The 16601-nt window shown below is 39.9% G+C and overlaps 1 protein-coding gene across 1 annotated transcript; it reads right to left on the bottom strand.

Moving 5' to 3' along the window:
- Positions 1-15352: 15352 nt before the first annotated feature.
- LOC119240346 (olfactory receptor 7G1-like) lies at positions 15353-16303 on the bottom strand. The gene has a single exon (XM_037504693.1). It carries the CDS (start codon positions 16301-16303, stop codon positions 15353-15355), a length of 951 nt encoding a protein of 316 aa, XP_037360590.1.
- Between the last annotated feature and the right edge of the window lie 298 nt (positions 16304-16601).

Raw genomic sequence — 16601 nt, 5'->3', positions numbered from 1 at the left:
TTTTTATAAAAAATTCAGAAAAGAAGATTTGGGAATAAATCTAACAAAAGAGGTAAAGGACCTATACAAAGAAAACTATAAAACACTGTTAAAAGAAATAGAAGAAGACACAAAGAAATGGAAAAACATCCCCTGCTCATGGATTGGAAGAATAAACATTATTAAAATGGCCATCCTACCAAAAGCAATATACAGATTCAATGCTATTCCAATCAAAATTTCAATGTCATTCTTCAAAGAAATAGAACAATTATTGATGAAATTCATATGGAATCACAAAAAACCCCGAATAGCCAAAGCTCTCCTGAAAAAAAAAGAAGGGAATGGAGGCATCACACTCCCAGACTTCAAACTCTACTACAAAGCCATAATCATCAAAACTGCATGGTATTGGAACAAGAACAGACATACAGACCAATGGAATCGAATAGAAAATCCAGAAATAAACCCACAGATTTATGGTCAACTAATATTTGACAAAGGAGCAAAGACTATGCATTGGAGCAAAGAAAGTTTGTTCAGTAAATGGTGCTGGGAAAACTGGGTCGCTACATGCAAAAGAATGAAGCTTGACCACTACCTCACACCATACACAAAAATCAACTCAAAATGGATTAAAGAACTAGACATAAGACCTGAAACCATAAAATACATAGAAGGAAATATAGGCGAAACACTACGTGATTTGCACATCAAAGACATCTTTACAGACACATCACCCAAAGCAGTGATAGTGAAGGCAAAGATAAACAGCTGGGACTACATCAAATTAAAGAGCTTCTGCACAGCAAAAGAGACAATAACAAAAACAAAGAGAAACCCCACCAACTGGGAGAACATTTTTGCACCCAACACTAATGATAAAGGACTGATCACAAAAATCTGCAAAGAGCTGATGAGACTCAACAACAACAAAGAAAATAATCCAGTCAAAAAATGGGCAGAAGAGCTAAAAAGAAACTTCTCTGAAGAGGAAATGCAAATGGCCAAGAGGCCTATGAAAAAATGTTCAACATCACTTGTAATCAGGGAAATGCAAATCAAAACTACCATGAGATACCATCTTACACCAGTGAGAATGGCACATATTAAAAAAACTAGCAACAACAAATGTTGGCGAGGGTGTGGAGAAAAAGGAACTCTTCTGCACTGTTGGTGGGAGTGCAAACTGGTCCAACCACTATGGAGAGCTGTGTGGAGATTTCTGGACCTACTAAACATAGAGCTTCCATAGGATCCAGCAATTCCACTCCTAGGTATTTACCCAAAGGACACAGAAACATCAATTCCAAAGAGCACCTGCACCCCTATGTTTATAGCAGCACTGTTTACAATAGCTAAGCTTTGGAAACAACCCAAATGCCCAAAAATAGATGACTGGATCAAGAAGATGTGGTACATATATACCATGGAATATTACTCAGCATTCAAAAAGATAAACACATGCAATTTGCAGCAACATGGATGGCGCTGGAAGGGATCATGCTCAGCGAAATAAGCCAAAAAGAAAAAGAAAAATACCGGATGGTCTCACTCATAGCAGGAATCTAGAAAACTTAAATAAGGGACCAGGAAAATGAATATAAGAAAGTGAAAATCAAAATCAACAAAAAACTATGAACCAGAGACACTTTTTGGGGGGGGGGGGCGGGAGGGGAAGGATTGGGGTCAGAATGGGGCGTTTGCAATTGTATGGGGGAATATAAAAATAAAATTTATTATTTAAAAAAAAAAAAAGACATCTTTACAGACACATCACCCAAAGCAGTGATAGTGAAGGCAAAGATCAACAGCTGGGACTACATCAAATTAAAGAGCTTCTGCACAGCAAAAGAGACAATAACAAAAACAAAGAGAAACCCCACCAACTGGGAGAACAGTTTTGCACCCAACACTAATGATAAAGGACTGATCACAAAAATCTGCAAAGTGCTGATGAGACTCAACAACAACAAAGAAAATAATCCAGTCAAAAAATGGGCAGAAGAGCTAAAAAGAAACTTCTCTGAAGAGGAAATGCAAATGGCCAACAGGCATATGAAAAAATGTTCAACATCACTTGTCATCAGGGAAATGCAAATCAAAACTACCATGAGATACCATCTCACACCAGTGAGAATGGCACATATTAAAAAAACTAGCAACAACAAATGTTGGCGAGGTTGTGGAGAAAAAGGAGCTCTCCTGCACTGCTGGTGGGAGTGCAAACTGGTCCAGCCACTGTGGAGAGCTGTGTGGAGATTTCTGGACCTACTAAACATAGAGCTTCCACAGGATCCAGCAATTCCACTCCTAGGTATTTACCCAAAGGACACAGAAACATCAATTCCAAAGAACACCTGCACCCCTATGTTTATAGCAGCACTATTTACAATAGCTAAGCTTTGGAAACAGCCCAAATGCCCAAAAATAGATGACTGGATCAAGAAGATGTGGTACATATACACCATGGAATATTACTCAGCATTCAAAAAAGATAAACACATGCAATTTGCAGCAACATGGATGGCGCTGGAAGGGATCATGCTCAGTGAAATAAGCCAAAAAGAAAAAGAAAAATACCGCATGGTCTCACTCATAGCAGGAATCTAGAAAACTTAAATAAGGGACCAGGAAAATGAATAACTATAAGAAAGTGAAAATCAAAATCAACAAAAACTATGTACCAGAGACACTTTTTGGGGGGTGGGGGGCGGGAGGGGAGGGATTGGGGTCAGAATGGGGGGATTGCAATTGTATGGGGAATATAAAAATAAAATTTATTAATTAAAAAAAAACTAAAAAAAAAGATACAAAGAAACAAATGAAAATATGTCAAACTATATGAGCAATCACAGGAAATGTTTAAATGACTTTAAGCATTAAAAAGAGACACTAAGGTAAGAGAAAGAAACAAAATCCTCTTACCCCTTGTATAAAAGAGAAATACCTAAACCACAATGACACAGCATGTTTGACCATAAACAAATGCTATAGATATACCAAGAAGTACTAACCAAAATAAAGATAGTTTGTTAACATCAAATAAAACATACTTGAGATGAAAGATAGTAAAAGGGAAATAATGTCATTATAATAATACAGAGAATAATTTACCAGGAAAAAAAAGCTTATAATATATAAGAAAAAACTAGAAATCCCTAAAAAAGGTAATCAGTCTCTTCCTTTATGTTTGAATTTATTAAAAAGCACACTTAATATGCATTAATAAAGATATAATACTTGAAATCAGGAAATATTCATAATATTTTAAAAGCACACCTATTAAGGGAAATGTAACTAAAGCAATAGTAACAGGTAATTCCATATTATTAAAAACATAGTTTAGAAAAGAAAGCTTGACTAACAAAACTATTTAAAAGTTACAAGAGAATACTAAATAATTGCACATTTTAATGATCATACTCTGTGATTTCTCTATCCTGTTTTCATTTAGTGAATAGAATCTGGTTATATCAGCAAGATGGCAAAATGGGAATACATTACCATCTTCCTCCAGAGAACATCAGGTTTAACAATCACACGTGGATGAGAGTGCTTGTGGGGGAGAATTTCTAGAATACTGGAGCAAAACAAAAACAAAACCAACAAAAACCCAACATTAGACAATTTGAAGAGAGTAAGCACAGTCTCATTTTAGCCACACTCCCCCGCCCCTAAGGCAACACACCTCAATTTCTAGAAAACACCCTCAGCCTTTGATTTCTACCACAAGGATTAAATAATTTTTAATTAAGTTCCAGAATCCCCTGAAGGCAGAAAAAATGTATTTCTCTCCCAAGGCCAGTCAATAAAGAATGGAGAAAGGGACAGGTTCTTCAAGGGTGAAGACAGGAATGGAGGCACAATTTCAGGGACTAAGAAAATTTAAGGAAACAAGAACCAACAAAGGTATACAATTATTCTCCAGTCACTGACCCCAAAGTAATGCAGATCTATGGTCTCTGGTGAAGAATTCAAAAATCCAAATGTTTTCCTTCACATTAGAAAAATCTGAGCCTCCTAGAGATCCATACCTTATACTTTATTACTACTAGCCCCCTAAAATTCAGTTTTATACCAGCTTTTTGTGGGTAATATGCCTATCTCCCTCACCCTACTTTCCTCCCTTTCATCTCCTGTCTCCTCGCTTCTTCACATTTCATGTCATTGAATGAATTCCTGTTTGTCAAGCATTATAACAGATACTTATCTATATATGACACATCCTAACAGCAAACTGGGAGGCAGGGATTTCAGTTCTCATTTTACACATGAGGTAGCTGAGTCTCAAAGAAGAGACAGGGCGTCCGGGATCTACAGCTATTAAGTAGTGACCGTGGTTCCAGATGCCTGTCCAGAGTCCAAAGATAAGTCTTTCCAATGAGCCAGTCCTACCTTCTGCACTTTCTCTTCCTGAAGTCTATTGGTGCCCTTACCACCCTCCAGTAAATTCTATCTATCTCTACAAAGTTCCCCATCAAAGGTGGTTTTGTGCTCCATTTGTTGGCATCATGTGAGAGATGACACCATTCTGTGGCACCATGACCTTTTACTTGACTAAAAGATTCAGACTTGACTTGACTTGACTTGACTTGACTTGACTAAAAGATTCAGGAAGGGTTAGCAAGCACCTCATTGATTAAATTTCTAACTGAATCTGTGTGGTTTTCTGACAGTCTCCTGTCCTGTGCACCAAAACTACATGGCAGTTTTTGGTTAGTTCCTATTCTGTCACAACTCTTGGGAATAATTTAAGTCTCCAAAACTCAGAGACTCGTGTGTTCTCTTGAAGATCTTGGTGAGACTTTGGTCCAGAAGCAGACCTCCTATCCCATAGAACCCTAGAATGGGTGTCCAGAGTCTCTCTACCTGGAAAGATCGGAATTCCCCAGAGCTTCAGAACCTAATGATGACAGTAACTCAAACACACCTACAGAAGTTTGATAGAAACACCTCTCTTCTCTGAGATATTCAAGTGGGCTGGCAAAACAGGTTCAGACAATAACTGTGTTATAAATCACAAAGTCTGGAAAGGGTTTGATAACCTGAAACCAATGAATGGTCATTGGAGTCAGGTCTGATGACTGAATGCTGAATTGAGCCAGGTATAATCTCCCAGTGCCTCTGAGGCTGACCTTTCTCCTTTTCTGCCTCCATATTCTCTCATTCCCTCTTCTCACCCACCCCTTTTTCTCCCACCCTCTTGTTTTCCGAGTCCACTTACTAGGCTCGATGTAATCACTGAAGTATGACTTGACCTCAGTCCCTTCTTGATATTGAACAACAATGTTGCTGATCCTGGTTCCAGAAAAGACAAGAGAATGAAGTTGGATTTGGAGACAGAGGATTCCTCATAGAGGCACAGGTAGGTGTTCTCTTGGCCCAAAGAAGAAAAGATGAGTTGGAGGGTAAATTGAAGGAACTGAGGGAATATTTACAATTTCTGAGCCAATAAGAAGTCAATTCCCAAGACTCCTTGTTAGATAAATTGTCTGACGATTTCCCCTCTATTCCCCGAGTACCTCTGTTTCCTGTGGGGGCAGTGACATGGCAGTCGGGAGACTGAATTGACTGTTTAAGGTCTTCAGGACAAATCCTGCAGCAACTTGAATGTTCCCCAACTTCTTCTACACCCTCTTGTCCAGGAACAAACTCTCTTAGTCTCCTAAACTCTGTCTTCCTGAGATCCAAGGCTACTCAGGGAGGAAGTTTCCATTTTTTTTTAATCCAGTGTTTCTTATCACTTAAAGACCCATGAAATAATCCAATTATTTCCCTACATTCACCCAATGATGTCACATAGGAAAAAAAAAAACGCTGCTTCCAACCCCACTTAAGTGAAAAAGGACAACTATGTAAAGATACAATGATGTCCTTCGAGTTCATGGAGGATGTAGAATCTAACATGACAAAAATGACCCCAAGGGCCTCCCTGGTGGTGCAAGGGGTTGAGACACAGCCTATGAAGCTGTCCGCAGCCATTGCAGCACGAGTTCAATCCCTGGCCAGGGAGCTACCCACATGGTGCAGCAGACCTCTCCTGGCTCACCTGCTGCTCCCCTCAGCAGTGTACTTCGGTCAATCTGTCTGTTCTGTTCCCCACTCTGTCTTTGGTGAATCCTCTCACCCTCCATGCCTCTGGAATGTACCCCAGCTCTTGTATGCATAAAATAAATAAATCTTTAAAAAAAAATGACCTCGGATGAGTGACCCTGCAGCCAAACCCTTGCTCTGCATGTTGGCCCCCATTGGCATTCCTGGGTATCTCTCCCTTGGCATTTTAAGAAATTAACTTTTATGAGGTCACAGATTATGGACTCATCTGTCCACTCAGTAAACATCCATTGAATTGACTGATAGATTTAGTGCCAGTTTAGAAAGACCTTCAGTTATGGTAAACCATAAACATTGACAAAAGGCAAATCTCCAATTCCAGGATGAAGCATATTGAATATGTTAATGGGATATTGTGTTGGTCAATACTCCACTGTTGTGAGCAACAAGATGGCGGTCTTTCTCTATGTCTCAGATTGTTTTTCTCAAATTTTATTGATTTTCCAAATACATAAATATTTAATTTTGGGTATAAATTTGACACTTCCATATGTACATCATGCTTCACCAAAACTCCCATATCCATACCTGATCACACTCCTTTCAATCCCCTACTACCTGCCCATCCTCTCTGGTAGCCACAATATTTTCATGGACTCAAAGTTACTTTTCTTGTGTGTTTCCTGTTTACTTTGCCTATTTATATTCCATAAATGAGTGGAACCACCGGGTGACTCTCACTTTCTGGCATATTGCACTTAGCATTAATTATCTCAAGATCTATCCATTTTGTCCCAAAAGGCATTATTTCATCTTTTAAAATATCTGTGTATTGTCTCTTATAGTGGAATATAGTGTCCCATATAATGGAATATAGTGTATATATTCCACAATTTCTTTATTCAGTTTTCTGTCAGTGATTAATTCTGTTGGTTTCATATCTTAGCTATTGTGAATAATGCTGTTGTTAACATAGAAGTGCATAAATTTTTTTTAAGGATTTATTTCTATTTATGCATACAAGAACAGGGGTGTAGGCCTGAGGTGCAGGGGACGAGAGGATTCATCAGAGACAGATTGGGGAGCAGAACAGGTAGATCTACTGAAATACACTGCTGAGGGGAGCAGAGGGTGAAACAAGAGAGGTCTGCTGTGCCATGTGGGTCAGCTCCTAGTTGGGGATCAAACTCATGCTGCAGTGGCTGGTGATAACTTGATAGTGCTGAGACTTAACCCCTTGCGTCACTAGGGAGGACCCAAATCTTTTTATTAGTGTTTTCACAGTTTGTAGGAAAACATTGCTGAATTGCATTGTATTTCAACTTGTATTGTTTTGAGTGTTTTCTATACCATTTTCCATAGTTGCTGCACCAGTTGATATTTTCACCAACAGATGGTTATCTTGCCTGTTGTCTTGCAAGTGCCCTCTGATTGTCTTCTCTTTTTCTAGGTTCTTATAGTTTCTTTGACAGCACTTCAGAAAAATCTTGGATGACAATTGAAAGCAGACACCTTCAGCTCTGAGCTGCACAAATTAAAAATAACCTAGATTTGAAACTCATTGGGGATTACTTCCCCATTGCTGCTCATTGTTAGCTTGTGCTTACTCAACTTGAGTCTTCTTCTTTTTAACTGCAGAAGCTTTTAGAGCTGATTCCAGCCTTAACTGCAGATTGGAATTATTGGGGAAACATAAAAAGTGCTTCTACCTGGATCTGACCACCAGAGATTTGCATTTAATTGGTCTAGTATGAGTCTCCTTCATTGGGATTTTCAAAAGTTACATAGGAGGTTTAATGTAGAGCCAGGACATAGAACTTCACTTTCATTGAATTGAGGAAGAAAAGATATGCATGCATACATGTGGATTAGCCTGGAAAGTAATGTCCCAGAGTGACTTTTTTTTTTAAGAAATAAATTAAGTCTCTGTGACTATCTTTCATGAGAAACACTATTTGTAGATATATAGAGAGTTGATATTTTCAGTGTCTGTTTAACATGATCATGATTGGGAAGAGATAAATTGTTTTTAACTCCAAGTGCAACCATTTCTCCTTTTAATGAAATTAGGTTTTGTTTAGGCAAAAGGTGCCATCTGATCCAAAGTGAATTATAAAGTTAATCTTTTCTGTGCTTCCTCTACAGGTGACTCTGTGATTAAATCCCAATAGGCTGTATAGTTTATAGTATTGTTCTAATGTCTGTTTCTTGGTTTTGGTGATATATTGGCTATGGAAGAGGATATTCCCATTAAAGGAAGCTTTAGGGAATGTAGTGCCATATTCCCACCAACTGGGAATGTTGGTGCCATTTTTACAACCTTTATGTGAGTCTAAAATTATTCCAAAACAAAAAGTGAAAAGGCATAACCAAAATGGGAACTCTTTTTTATCCCATTTATGTCAAAATGGGAGATAAATAGTTTTTTGGGGGAATTTTCTATGGTTGACAGCCTTAATGTTACCTGTTGGTATTTAGAAAGGGAAAGATGATGAAGGCCTCGGTCTGTCTAATCTGACATCATTCTTCTTGTACACATCACTTTTTTTTTTTTTTTTGGCCTGGGAAGAGAATGCTGTTCTACTAGACACCCGTGCATCAGAGGATTACAGAGGAGTCTCCATCCAAGGGGTGGAGCATCGCGTGCAGTGAGACTTGCATGCAGCTCGTGGAGGGGAGTGCTGGGAAAGAGGCTGGAGCTGGGTGGACCCTGACACAAAGGGCTGGTGGGCTCAGGCCCTCCCGCTTCTGTGGTGGGGCTTGCACCCTGGAACTGCTAGGAAGGAGAAGTGGAGGAGAAAGGTAAAGGAGAGACATAGAGACACTGGGAAGAGATGCGTGGGCAGACTGACAAAGGCAGCTGGTACCTGGATTTGTGCTTTTACTTGACTCCTTTTATCCCAGGCTTGCCCACCCCTTTCGCCACCTTCTTGTGGTTCCCTAACCAAGGGTGTCCTAGATTTGTGGCCAGCGTCTGTGTCTCAGTAGATTCCCCCCCCCACCCCCCCCCGATCGTTTCAGGCCAACCCAGTGTGCCTGGGCATTTGCCCACAAGGGATGGGTAATTTTCAGGATTTTTTTAGGACTATCCTTTCTTCTGCCCTCTCTACGCACACTAATTCTATGATAGACCCATCACACTAAGAGTCTGCCTTTGCCTCTATCAGTGGATATGGGGCTCCATTAAATTAATTAATTAATTATTTATTTTTTTGTGGGACCCTTGCCGGTGGCCGGGGAACGAACCCGCACTGCAGAGGCTGCGGGCAGTCTTGCAGCCCAGCGCTCAACCGCTGCGCCACCAGGGAAGGCCCTGGGGCTCCATTTTAAAGCATACACCCCTTAATAGTTTGGGGTCCCCCGGTAAACTTTCAGTCCTATACTAACATGACTACAATGTGCAGAACTGTGAACATCCACATGTTCACATCACCACGTCACTATTATCTGCTGGGGTGACACCTACATGTGACTGCCAGGTGCACGGAACCCCCTGTGGACGAAGGTGGATACACGTAGGCACCATCTGACAGAAAGTATGTAGGTGACATTGTCCATTCACAGGGAACACCTCTTGTCCCTGAGAGTCCCAGTTGGTAAGAATTTCGTACTTGGCTTTCTTTGCCTGGTTGTCCCCCATGCAGCCCAGACACCCTGCAAGCCAGGGGCACCCTGACGATCTGAACTTTGGAGTCACCCACCCCAGGGAAACTGTCACAACAGCTGCATGCAGAAATGCCCAAAAATGCTGGCACCACCACAGCCTGAGTTCGACCCCCAACCAGGGAGCTGAACCACAGGGAGCAGCAGACCTCTCCTGTCTCCCCGCTGCTCCCCTTATCAGTGGATTTCAGTGGATCTTCCTGTTCTGCTCCCCACTCTGTCTCTGGTGAGTCCTCTCATCCCCACCCCCACCCCCGCACCTCTGGCCTACACCCCAGTTCTTCTACACAAAAAACAAACCAAACAAACAAAAAACCCCACAGGCATATGGAAAGTATTTACACATTCAATTATATATTACAATGGCCCTTGTGTTCAATCATAAAACACTATAAAAATACAAATAAGAAGAAATTGGCAATGCACACTACTGACAAGTTTTAATATCCTGGTAATAAAAACAATCATTTGGAATTAATTTTTAAAACTCGGTAAAAAATCCATAAACACCTACTAAGAGAATAAAAATGAATTGCTTATAAATATGTGAAAAGATGCCCAATCTTGTTAATAATAAGAAAAATACCAGAAACCAAATTTTTAAAAAAATTTATTTATTTATGCATACTAGAGCCCCTGGGGTACAGGCCAGAGATGCAGGGGGGTGGGAAGATTCACCACAGACAGAGTGGGGAACAGAACAGGTAGACTGGTTGAAATACACTGCTGAGGGGAGCAGCAGGGAGACAGGAGAGGTCTCCTGTGCCATGTGAGTTGCTCTCTGGCCGACCGGGGATAAAACTCATGCAGCAGAGGCTGTGGATTGCTTCATAGTGCGGTGCTTAACCCCTTGCGCCACCAGGGAGGTCCAAAACCAATTTGTTTTTATGCGCATTGTCTCTGAGAGTGTGCTGTTGGTGACAAGGACATACTAGTGGGAATGCAAAGTGGTTCAATCACTGAGGAACAAATTTTTGAAATTTTCCAAAAAATAGATACTGCCATATAACTAATAATTCTAATCTAAGTATAAAATATTCTTTTTCTCACCAGGAAATATTTAAAACAATATTTTAAATGATTTATTCATAAATACAAAAAAGCCCTACAAACTAAAATATCTTTCACAAATATACCTATCTTGTAATATAGAAGAAGAGAGCATTTAAAATTAATGAGTGCTAAAATCAACAATATTTGTTGCACAGTTTCCTTCTTTTATTATATGAAAGCACAAATCTTTTTTTTTCCTTTTTTAAAAGATTTATTTATTTATTTATGCATATAAGAGTTGGGGTACAGACCAGAGATCGTGGGGGGTGAGAGGATTCACCAGAGACAGAGCGGGGAACAGAACAGGCAGACTGACCCAAGTACACTGCTGAGGGGAGCAGCGGGTCAGTCAGGAGAGGTCTGCTTTGCCTTGTGGGCTGCTCTGCAGCTGGCAGGGGATGGAACTCATGCTGCAGAGGCTGCGGATTGCCTCACAGTGTGGTGCTCAACCCCTTGCGCCACCAGAGAGGCCCCTGAAAGCACAAATCTTAACTGCCTGGCTGGACAAGATTTTGCATCTGTACACATTCAAATAATTCAGACCCCGGCCATAGAAGAAACATTCACAGTATCCCAAAACCTCTGCTTTATCCTCCCCCAGTCATTTGACTAAGCAGAATTCATTGGAAAGACAATCCTTTTCTCTACTGTTTGGCTTAAATCTCATGACAACACATGTGTAGTCAGCAGTTTCTATATTACTAATTTGTTTTGTTGGTTGATTTGTTTAGCTTTTAACATTTGTACCACATTGTTTAAATTAATATAACTTCCTCTGAGATTGATATTTTGTAAGATAGTTCTCCAGATTTGTTCTTTTAGTATGAGATTGTCTTGGCTTTTTGGAGTAATTGTTAGAATATTGAGCTTTGAGAAAATCTAGAGATTCATTTGGAAGAATAAGTGATATTTTTCCAATAGTATACCTTCTTATCAATTAACATGGTATATTTATTTATTTAGGGCTTATTAAAATTGTGCTTAATCATGTTTGCTACATTGTTTAGAGTATAGAAGTTTATAGTATAAAAGATTTTCAAATATTCCATTAAATTTATCCCTTGGCATTTGTACTTACAAATGATAACATTTTAATATTGAATTCCAATTGTGTTTTCTGTAATACATCCAGTGTTTGATGCATATAAATCTAAGATTGCCATGTATTCCTGTTGGATGCATCCTGTTGTCTGATTGTTAACATTGCTAGTTTTCACTGCCTGTTACATTTATGTAACATATCTTTTCCATTCCTTTGCTTTCAAACTTTTTGTATCTTTGTATTCAAAGTGTATCTCTTATAAAGATGACCAGGTTGGGTCAATCAATAAATAAAAAGACAAAACAAGCTAAAACCCAACTATATACATGTTTTTTTAAGAGATACACTTTAAATACCTTTAAGCCAAAGACAGAAAAATAAAACAAATAAAAAATGCATCCCTTAGGGCTTAACTTTTTCAAAATGAAACAATTTAAAGCTAGATAAGGAGGATTATTGGGGTACTGGTGGTGGGTGGGGTGTGAAAATATACACTTGTAGAACTTTAAGCCTATAATCCCCAAAGCAGATGCAATGATGTAAAGCACTTTAATTTTAATTCAAACTTAATTGAATAAACATAATATAAAATCAGATAAGGATATAGATGGGGTGATTAATAATAACATTGAATCTTATCATTTCTGAGGGCAAATAGCATGAAATACTGACAGTTTTATAGGCTTTTACCTTTTAGAAGAACATTAAACAAAATTAGAAATGCAGATTAAATGCAGTATTTGCACCAGGGAGAGGAAAAGTGAGGTGACTAGAACACACTCACATGTACTCTCTTGTGCTGGTATAGCTTTATTTCCTTACCCAGGTGATAGTCTTGTATGTTTCATTCTGTTAACATTCTTTCGGAACTATAGATACATTTTATACACTGCTTTGCATATTCAAACAAAAGAAATTTGGGAAAGGTCTTTTTATTCCAGATCAAAAATACATTCCCTATAGATTTCTAACATTAAATATACTTTTAAAACTCCAAAGTGCAACAGAATCTTATAAAGTGCTAATTGATAGTGTGACTCGTTCAATGTTTCTGCAGAGCTTAAAAGTCTGTTGTTTGTGTGTGATATTAGGAACCTCCCTGAGGCATGAAGCCTCTGCTGACTTGCAAGTCTGATGTCAGGGAAGGTCAGATTGAGAGAAAGGAACAGAAGGATTCTAAGCTTCCACATTGGTCTTTCGGCTCAGTACAAACCAGGAGGTTAACTGTTGAAAACATACTGTGTTGTATGTCTAGTCTATAAAGATGGAAAGAACCATGTTATTTTTTTGTTGTTGTTTGTATTACTCCAGACATTCAAGAAAATTCCTCAAAACATTAACAGTAAAGGGCCTCCCCGGTGGCACAGCGGTTGATCGCTGGGTTGCGAGGCTGCCCTCAGCCTCTGCAGCGCCGGTTCGATCCCCGGCTGCTCCCCGGCCACCGGAGGAGGGTCCCACATGGCGCGCAGACCTCTCCTGCCGCCCGCTGCTCCCCTCAGCAGTGTACTTCGGTCCTTCTGCCTGCTCTGCTCCCCGCTCTGGCTCTGGTGAATTCTCTCACCCTCCCGCGCTTCTGACTGTACCCAGTGCTTGTATAAAAAAAAAAAAAAAACATTAACAGTAAAAAGGTAAGGGATATAGATTTGAATGATCACACACAGCACGAATTACAGTCTTTGCAAATATATATGGGAAAGTCACCAAACCAAGATGCTACTATTGTCTCCAACAATTAGGAAAAAATCAGACTCTGGAAGATTCTAATATCTACAACTATTATGTTATAATATTGAGGCAGAAGAGCTGAAACAAACAAACAAACAAAAAAGAACAAAGTGAGAAAACCCCAAGGAACCTTTGGGATACTATCAAGTGAAAAAATGCACTGAGGGAGTCCCAGAAAGAGGAGAGAAAGAGAAAATGCTGTCAAGAATATTCGAAGAAATAATTGTCAAAACCTCCCTAAAGACGATGGTGTACATGAACCTACGAATCCAAGAAGTCCATGAAGGCCAAGAAGGTCCCATCAACAAGATCAACACAAAGATACATGGCATCAAGCTGACCGTGCCCATAGAGACACAAGACCTTGAAAGCTGCTCATTGCCAAGATGTAAGAGGAAACCAACGCATCACCAACAGCGAATATCTCGTCAGAACCCAGGAGGCCAGAGGACTCTAGGATAACATAGTTGAAGTACCAACAGAAACAATAGAACTATCAACCAAGAATCTGATATGTGACCAAAAACATCCTTCCAAAATGAGGGAGATATAAACCATTATCAGATAAAATTGAAATATCTCATTCCCACTAAGCCTTCTCCATGAACATATCTAAGGGATTCCTGCAGCTTGAAATGAAGACAGCCATTAGCAACGCAAGACTGTCTGAAAAATAAATGTTTCTGGTAAAGATAAATGTGTCAGCAAGTTAAAAATTCCTTCATCCAGTTTGGTTTATAGCTCCACTTTTTTTTCCTACTGGATTAAAAAGATACATGAAAAAGTTAAATCTGTGCTATTGGCCACAGTGTTTGATTTGTGGCAATAACATTAAGGAAAAAGGACAGAATGATAGGAAAGCAGAGGTTTTCTATGCTTGTGAAGGAAAAATGGCAGGAATTCAATGAGACTGCTATAAATTTAGCATGTTCGATGTGCTGCCTACAGTAACAACCAAGTTATCTAAATATATTCCAAAGAGGTAATGAAAAAGAAGTACAAACTGTCCCTACCAAAAAAGAAAATTTAAAAAACAACAAAATACTAGACAGAAAGTAGGCTAGCAATGGAAGAAATGAACAAAAAATTATACTGGGTATAGATGAAATAAATTTTAAATGGAGGAGCTAATTATCTCCTCAAAGTCAGCACTTTAAAAGTAAGTGGATTAAGCTCTCCAAATAAGAGAGAGTGGAAGAGAAAAGAAACTTGATGTGCATATATGCTGTGAGAGACTCAGTAGAGATTTACAAACACAGATGGATTGGAAATGAAAGAATGGAAAATATATTCCAGAGAAATAGACCCCAAGGGAGAGTTAATATCAGAAAAAAATTGACTTCACATCAAAACCATGAAAATAGATGAAGAACGACAGATAGAAAACAGACAGGTAGATAGAGATAGAAATAAAAGGGGCAATAATCAAGGTGTTAGGACAATTGCAAACATGTAAATATCAAACAACAGGGCCTTAAAATACCTAAAGCAAGCATGACAGAAGTGAAGGGAGAAATACATATTCTCTAAAATATTGTCTAAAGACATTTATCGCAACTTTTAACAATAGATCGTACCCTTGGCTAGATCAAAGATAATTTGAAAGACAATATAAACACATAGAACCTACAGACATACAAACACGCCTTTCTACAGCAGCAAAAGATGCCTTCTCCAGTGCACATGGAAAATTTTCCAGGCGGACCACAGCCACCAAGAACATTCCAATGCATTTAGAAAGATGGAAGTCACGGAAAGGGGCTTTCTGACCACAGCGTGTGAACCTGGCAATCACTGAGAAGGACAACTGGAAAATATTCAAAGATGTGGCAGTTAAACACCCTCCTGAAAAACCAATAGCTTCTTATTGATCAGTTTTCTCAAGGCTCCTTTCATGTCCCTGTTCCTCAGGCTGTAGATGAAAGGGTTCATCATTTGGGGGATGACAGTGTAGATCATGGAAGCCACTGCCGTGTTTCTGGAAGAATTAGTCAGGGCAGAACTAATGTAGACCCCCAGGCCTGTCCCATAGAACAGGGACACCACGGAGAGGTGAGACCCGCAGGTGGAAAAAACTTTATACTTTCCATCCGCTGAGGGGATCCTCAGAACAGAGGACACTATTTGAGTATAAGAAAAAACAATCCCGCACAGAGGAATACCCCCACATACGCCAGTTGCAAGATAGATTAGGATGTTGTTGATGAGGGTGTCAGAACAGGCTAGTTTGATGACCTGAACCACTTCGCAGAAGAAAAGGGGGATTTCCACGCGTGCACAGAAGGCCAGTGGCAGCACCAGCAGGCTGTGGAGGAGGGCGTCGGTGACGCTCAGGCTCAGGGAGCCCAGGACCAGCAGGCCGCAGAAGCAGGGGCTCATGATGACGTTGTACCTGAGTGGGTGACAGATGGCTACGTAGCGGTCGTAGGCCATGATTGCAAGAAGAAAGCTTTCCAAACTGGCAAAAACCAAGACGAAATAGACTTGCGTGAGACAGCCTGCATAAGTGATGCCCTGACTCTGTGCTCGAATGTTCACTAGCATCTTCGGGATGGTGGTTGTGCTTAAGCAAATGTCAGCAAAGGACAAATTGGAAAGTAAGAAGTACATGGGGTTGTGCAGCTGGGAGTCAGAGGCAACAGTCAGGATGATGAGGAGGTTTCCCAGGATGGTGACCGTGTACACGGACAGAAACACCATGAAAAGGAGAGGCTGCAGTTCTGGATCCTCTGTCACTTCCAGAAGGAGAAATTCTGGAACACCTGTTTTGTTTCTGGGTCCCATCTCAATTAACTTGGTAGGAAAGATGAACCGTCAGCACCATCAGATGGGGTTTTCCAGACCTGAAGAAGCAGCAGCACCTAGGGAAACACTAACTCGGGGAGGGATGGAGGCTCACATGGGAGAAAGAGTGGTTTTCCTTGGTACGCATACTATTCTGTGACAGAAAATACACCTGAAGCGGATACAGCAAAATCCATCAGTTGTTCATTTCTGCAAGGGCTATGGGTGGTCATTTTTTTATGCTGCACTATATATACTGCCCTGATTATTTAAAACATTTACTAATTTTGTAAAAGTA

Source organism: Talpa occidentalis, unplaced genomic scaffold (genome assembly GCF_014898055.3).
Source record: "Talpa occidentalis isolate TD23 unplaced genomic scaffold, MPIMG_talOcc4v2.1 talOcc4.12, whole genome shotgun sequence".
Classification (NCBI taxonomy): domain Eukaryota; kingdom Metazoa; phylum Chordata; class Mammalia; order Eulipotyphla; family Talpidae; genus Talpa; species Talpa occidentalis.
This window is presented reverse-complemented; position numbering and strand designations above follow the sequence as displayed.

Coding starts and splice junctions, on each gene's coding strand:
- LOC119240346 (XM_037504693.1), bottom strand. CDS start 16,303: ATGGGACCCAGAAACAAAACAGGTGTTCCAGAATTTCTCCTTCTGGAA.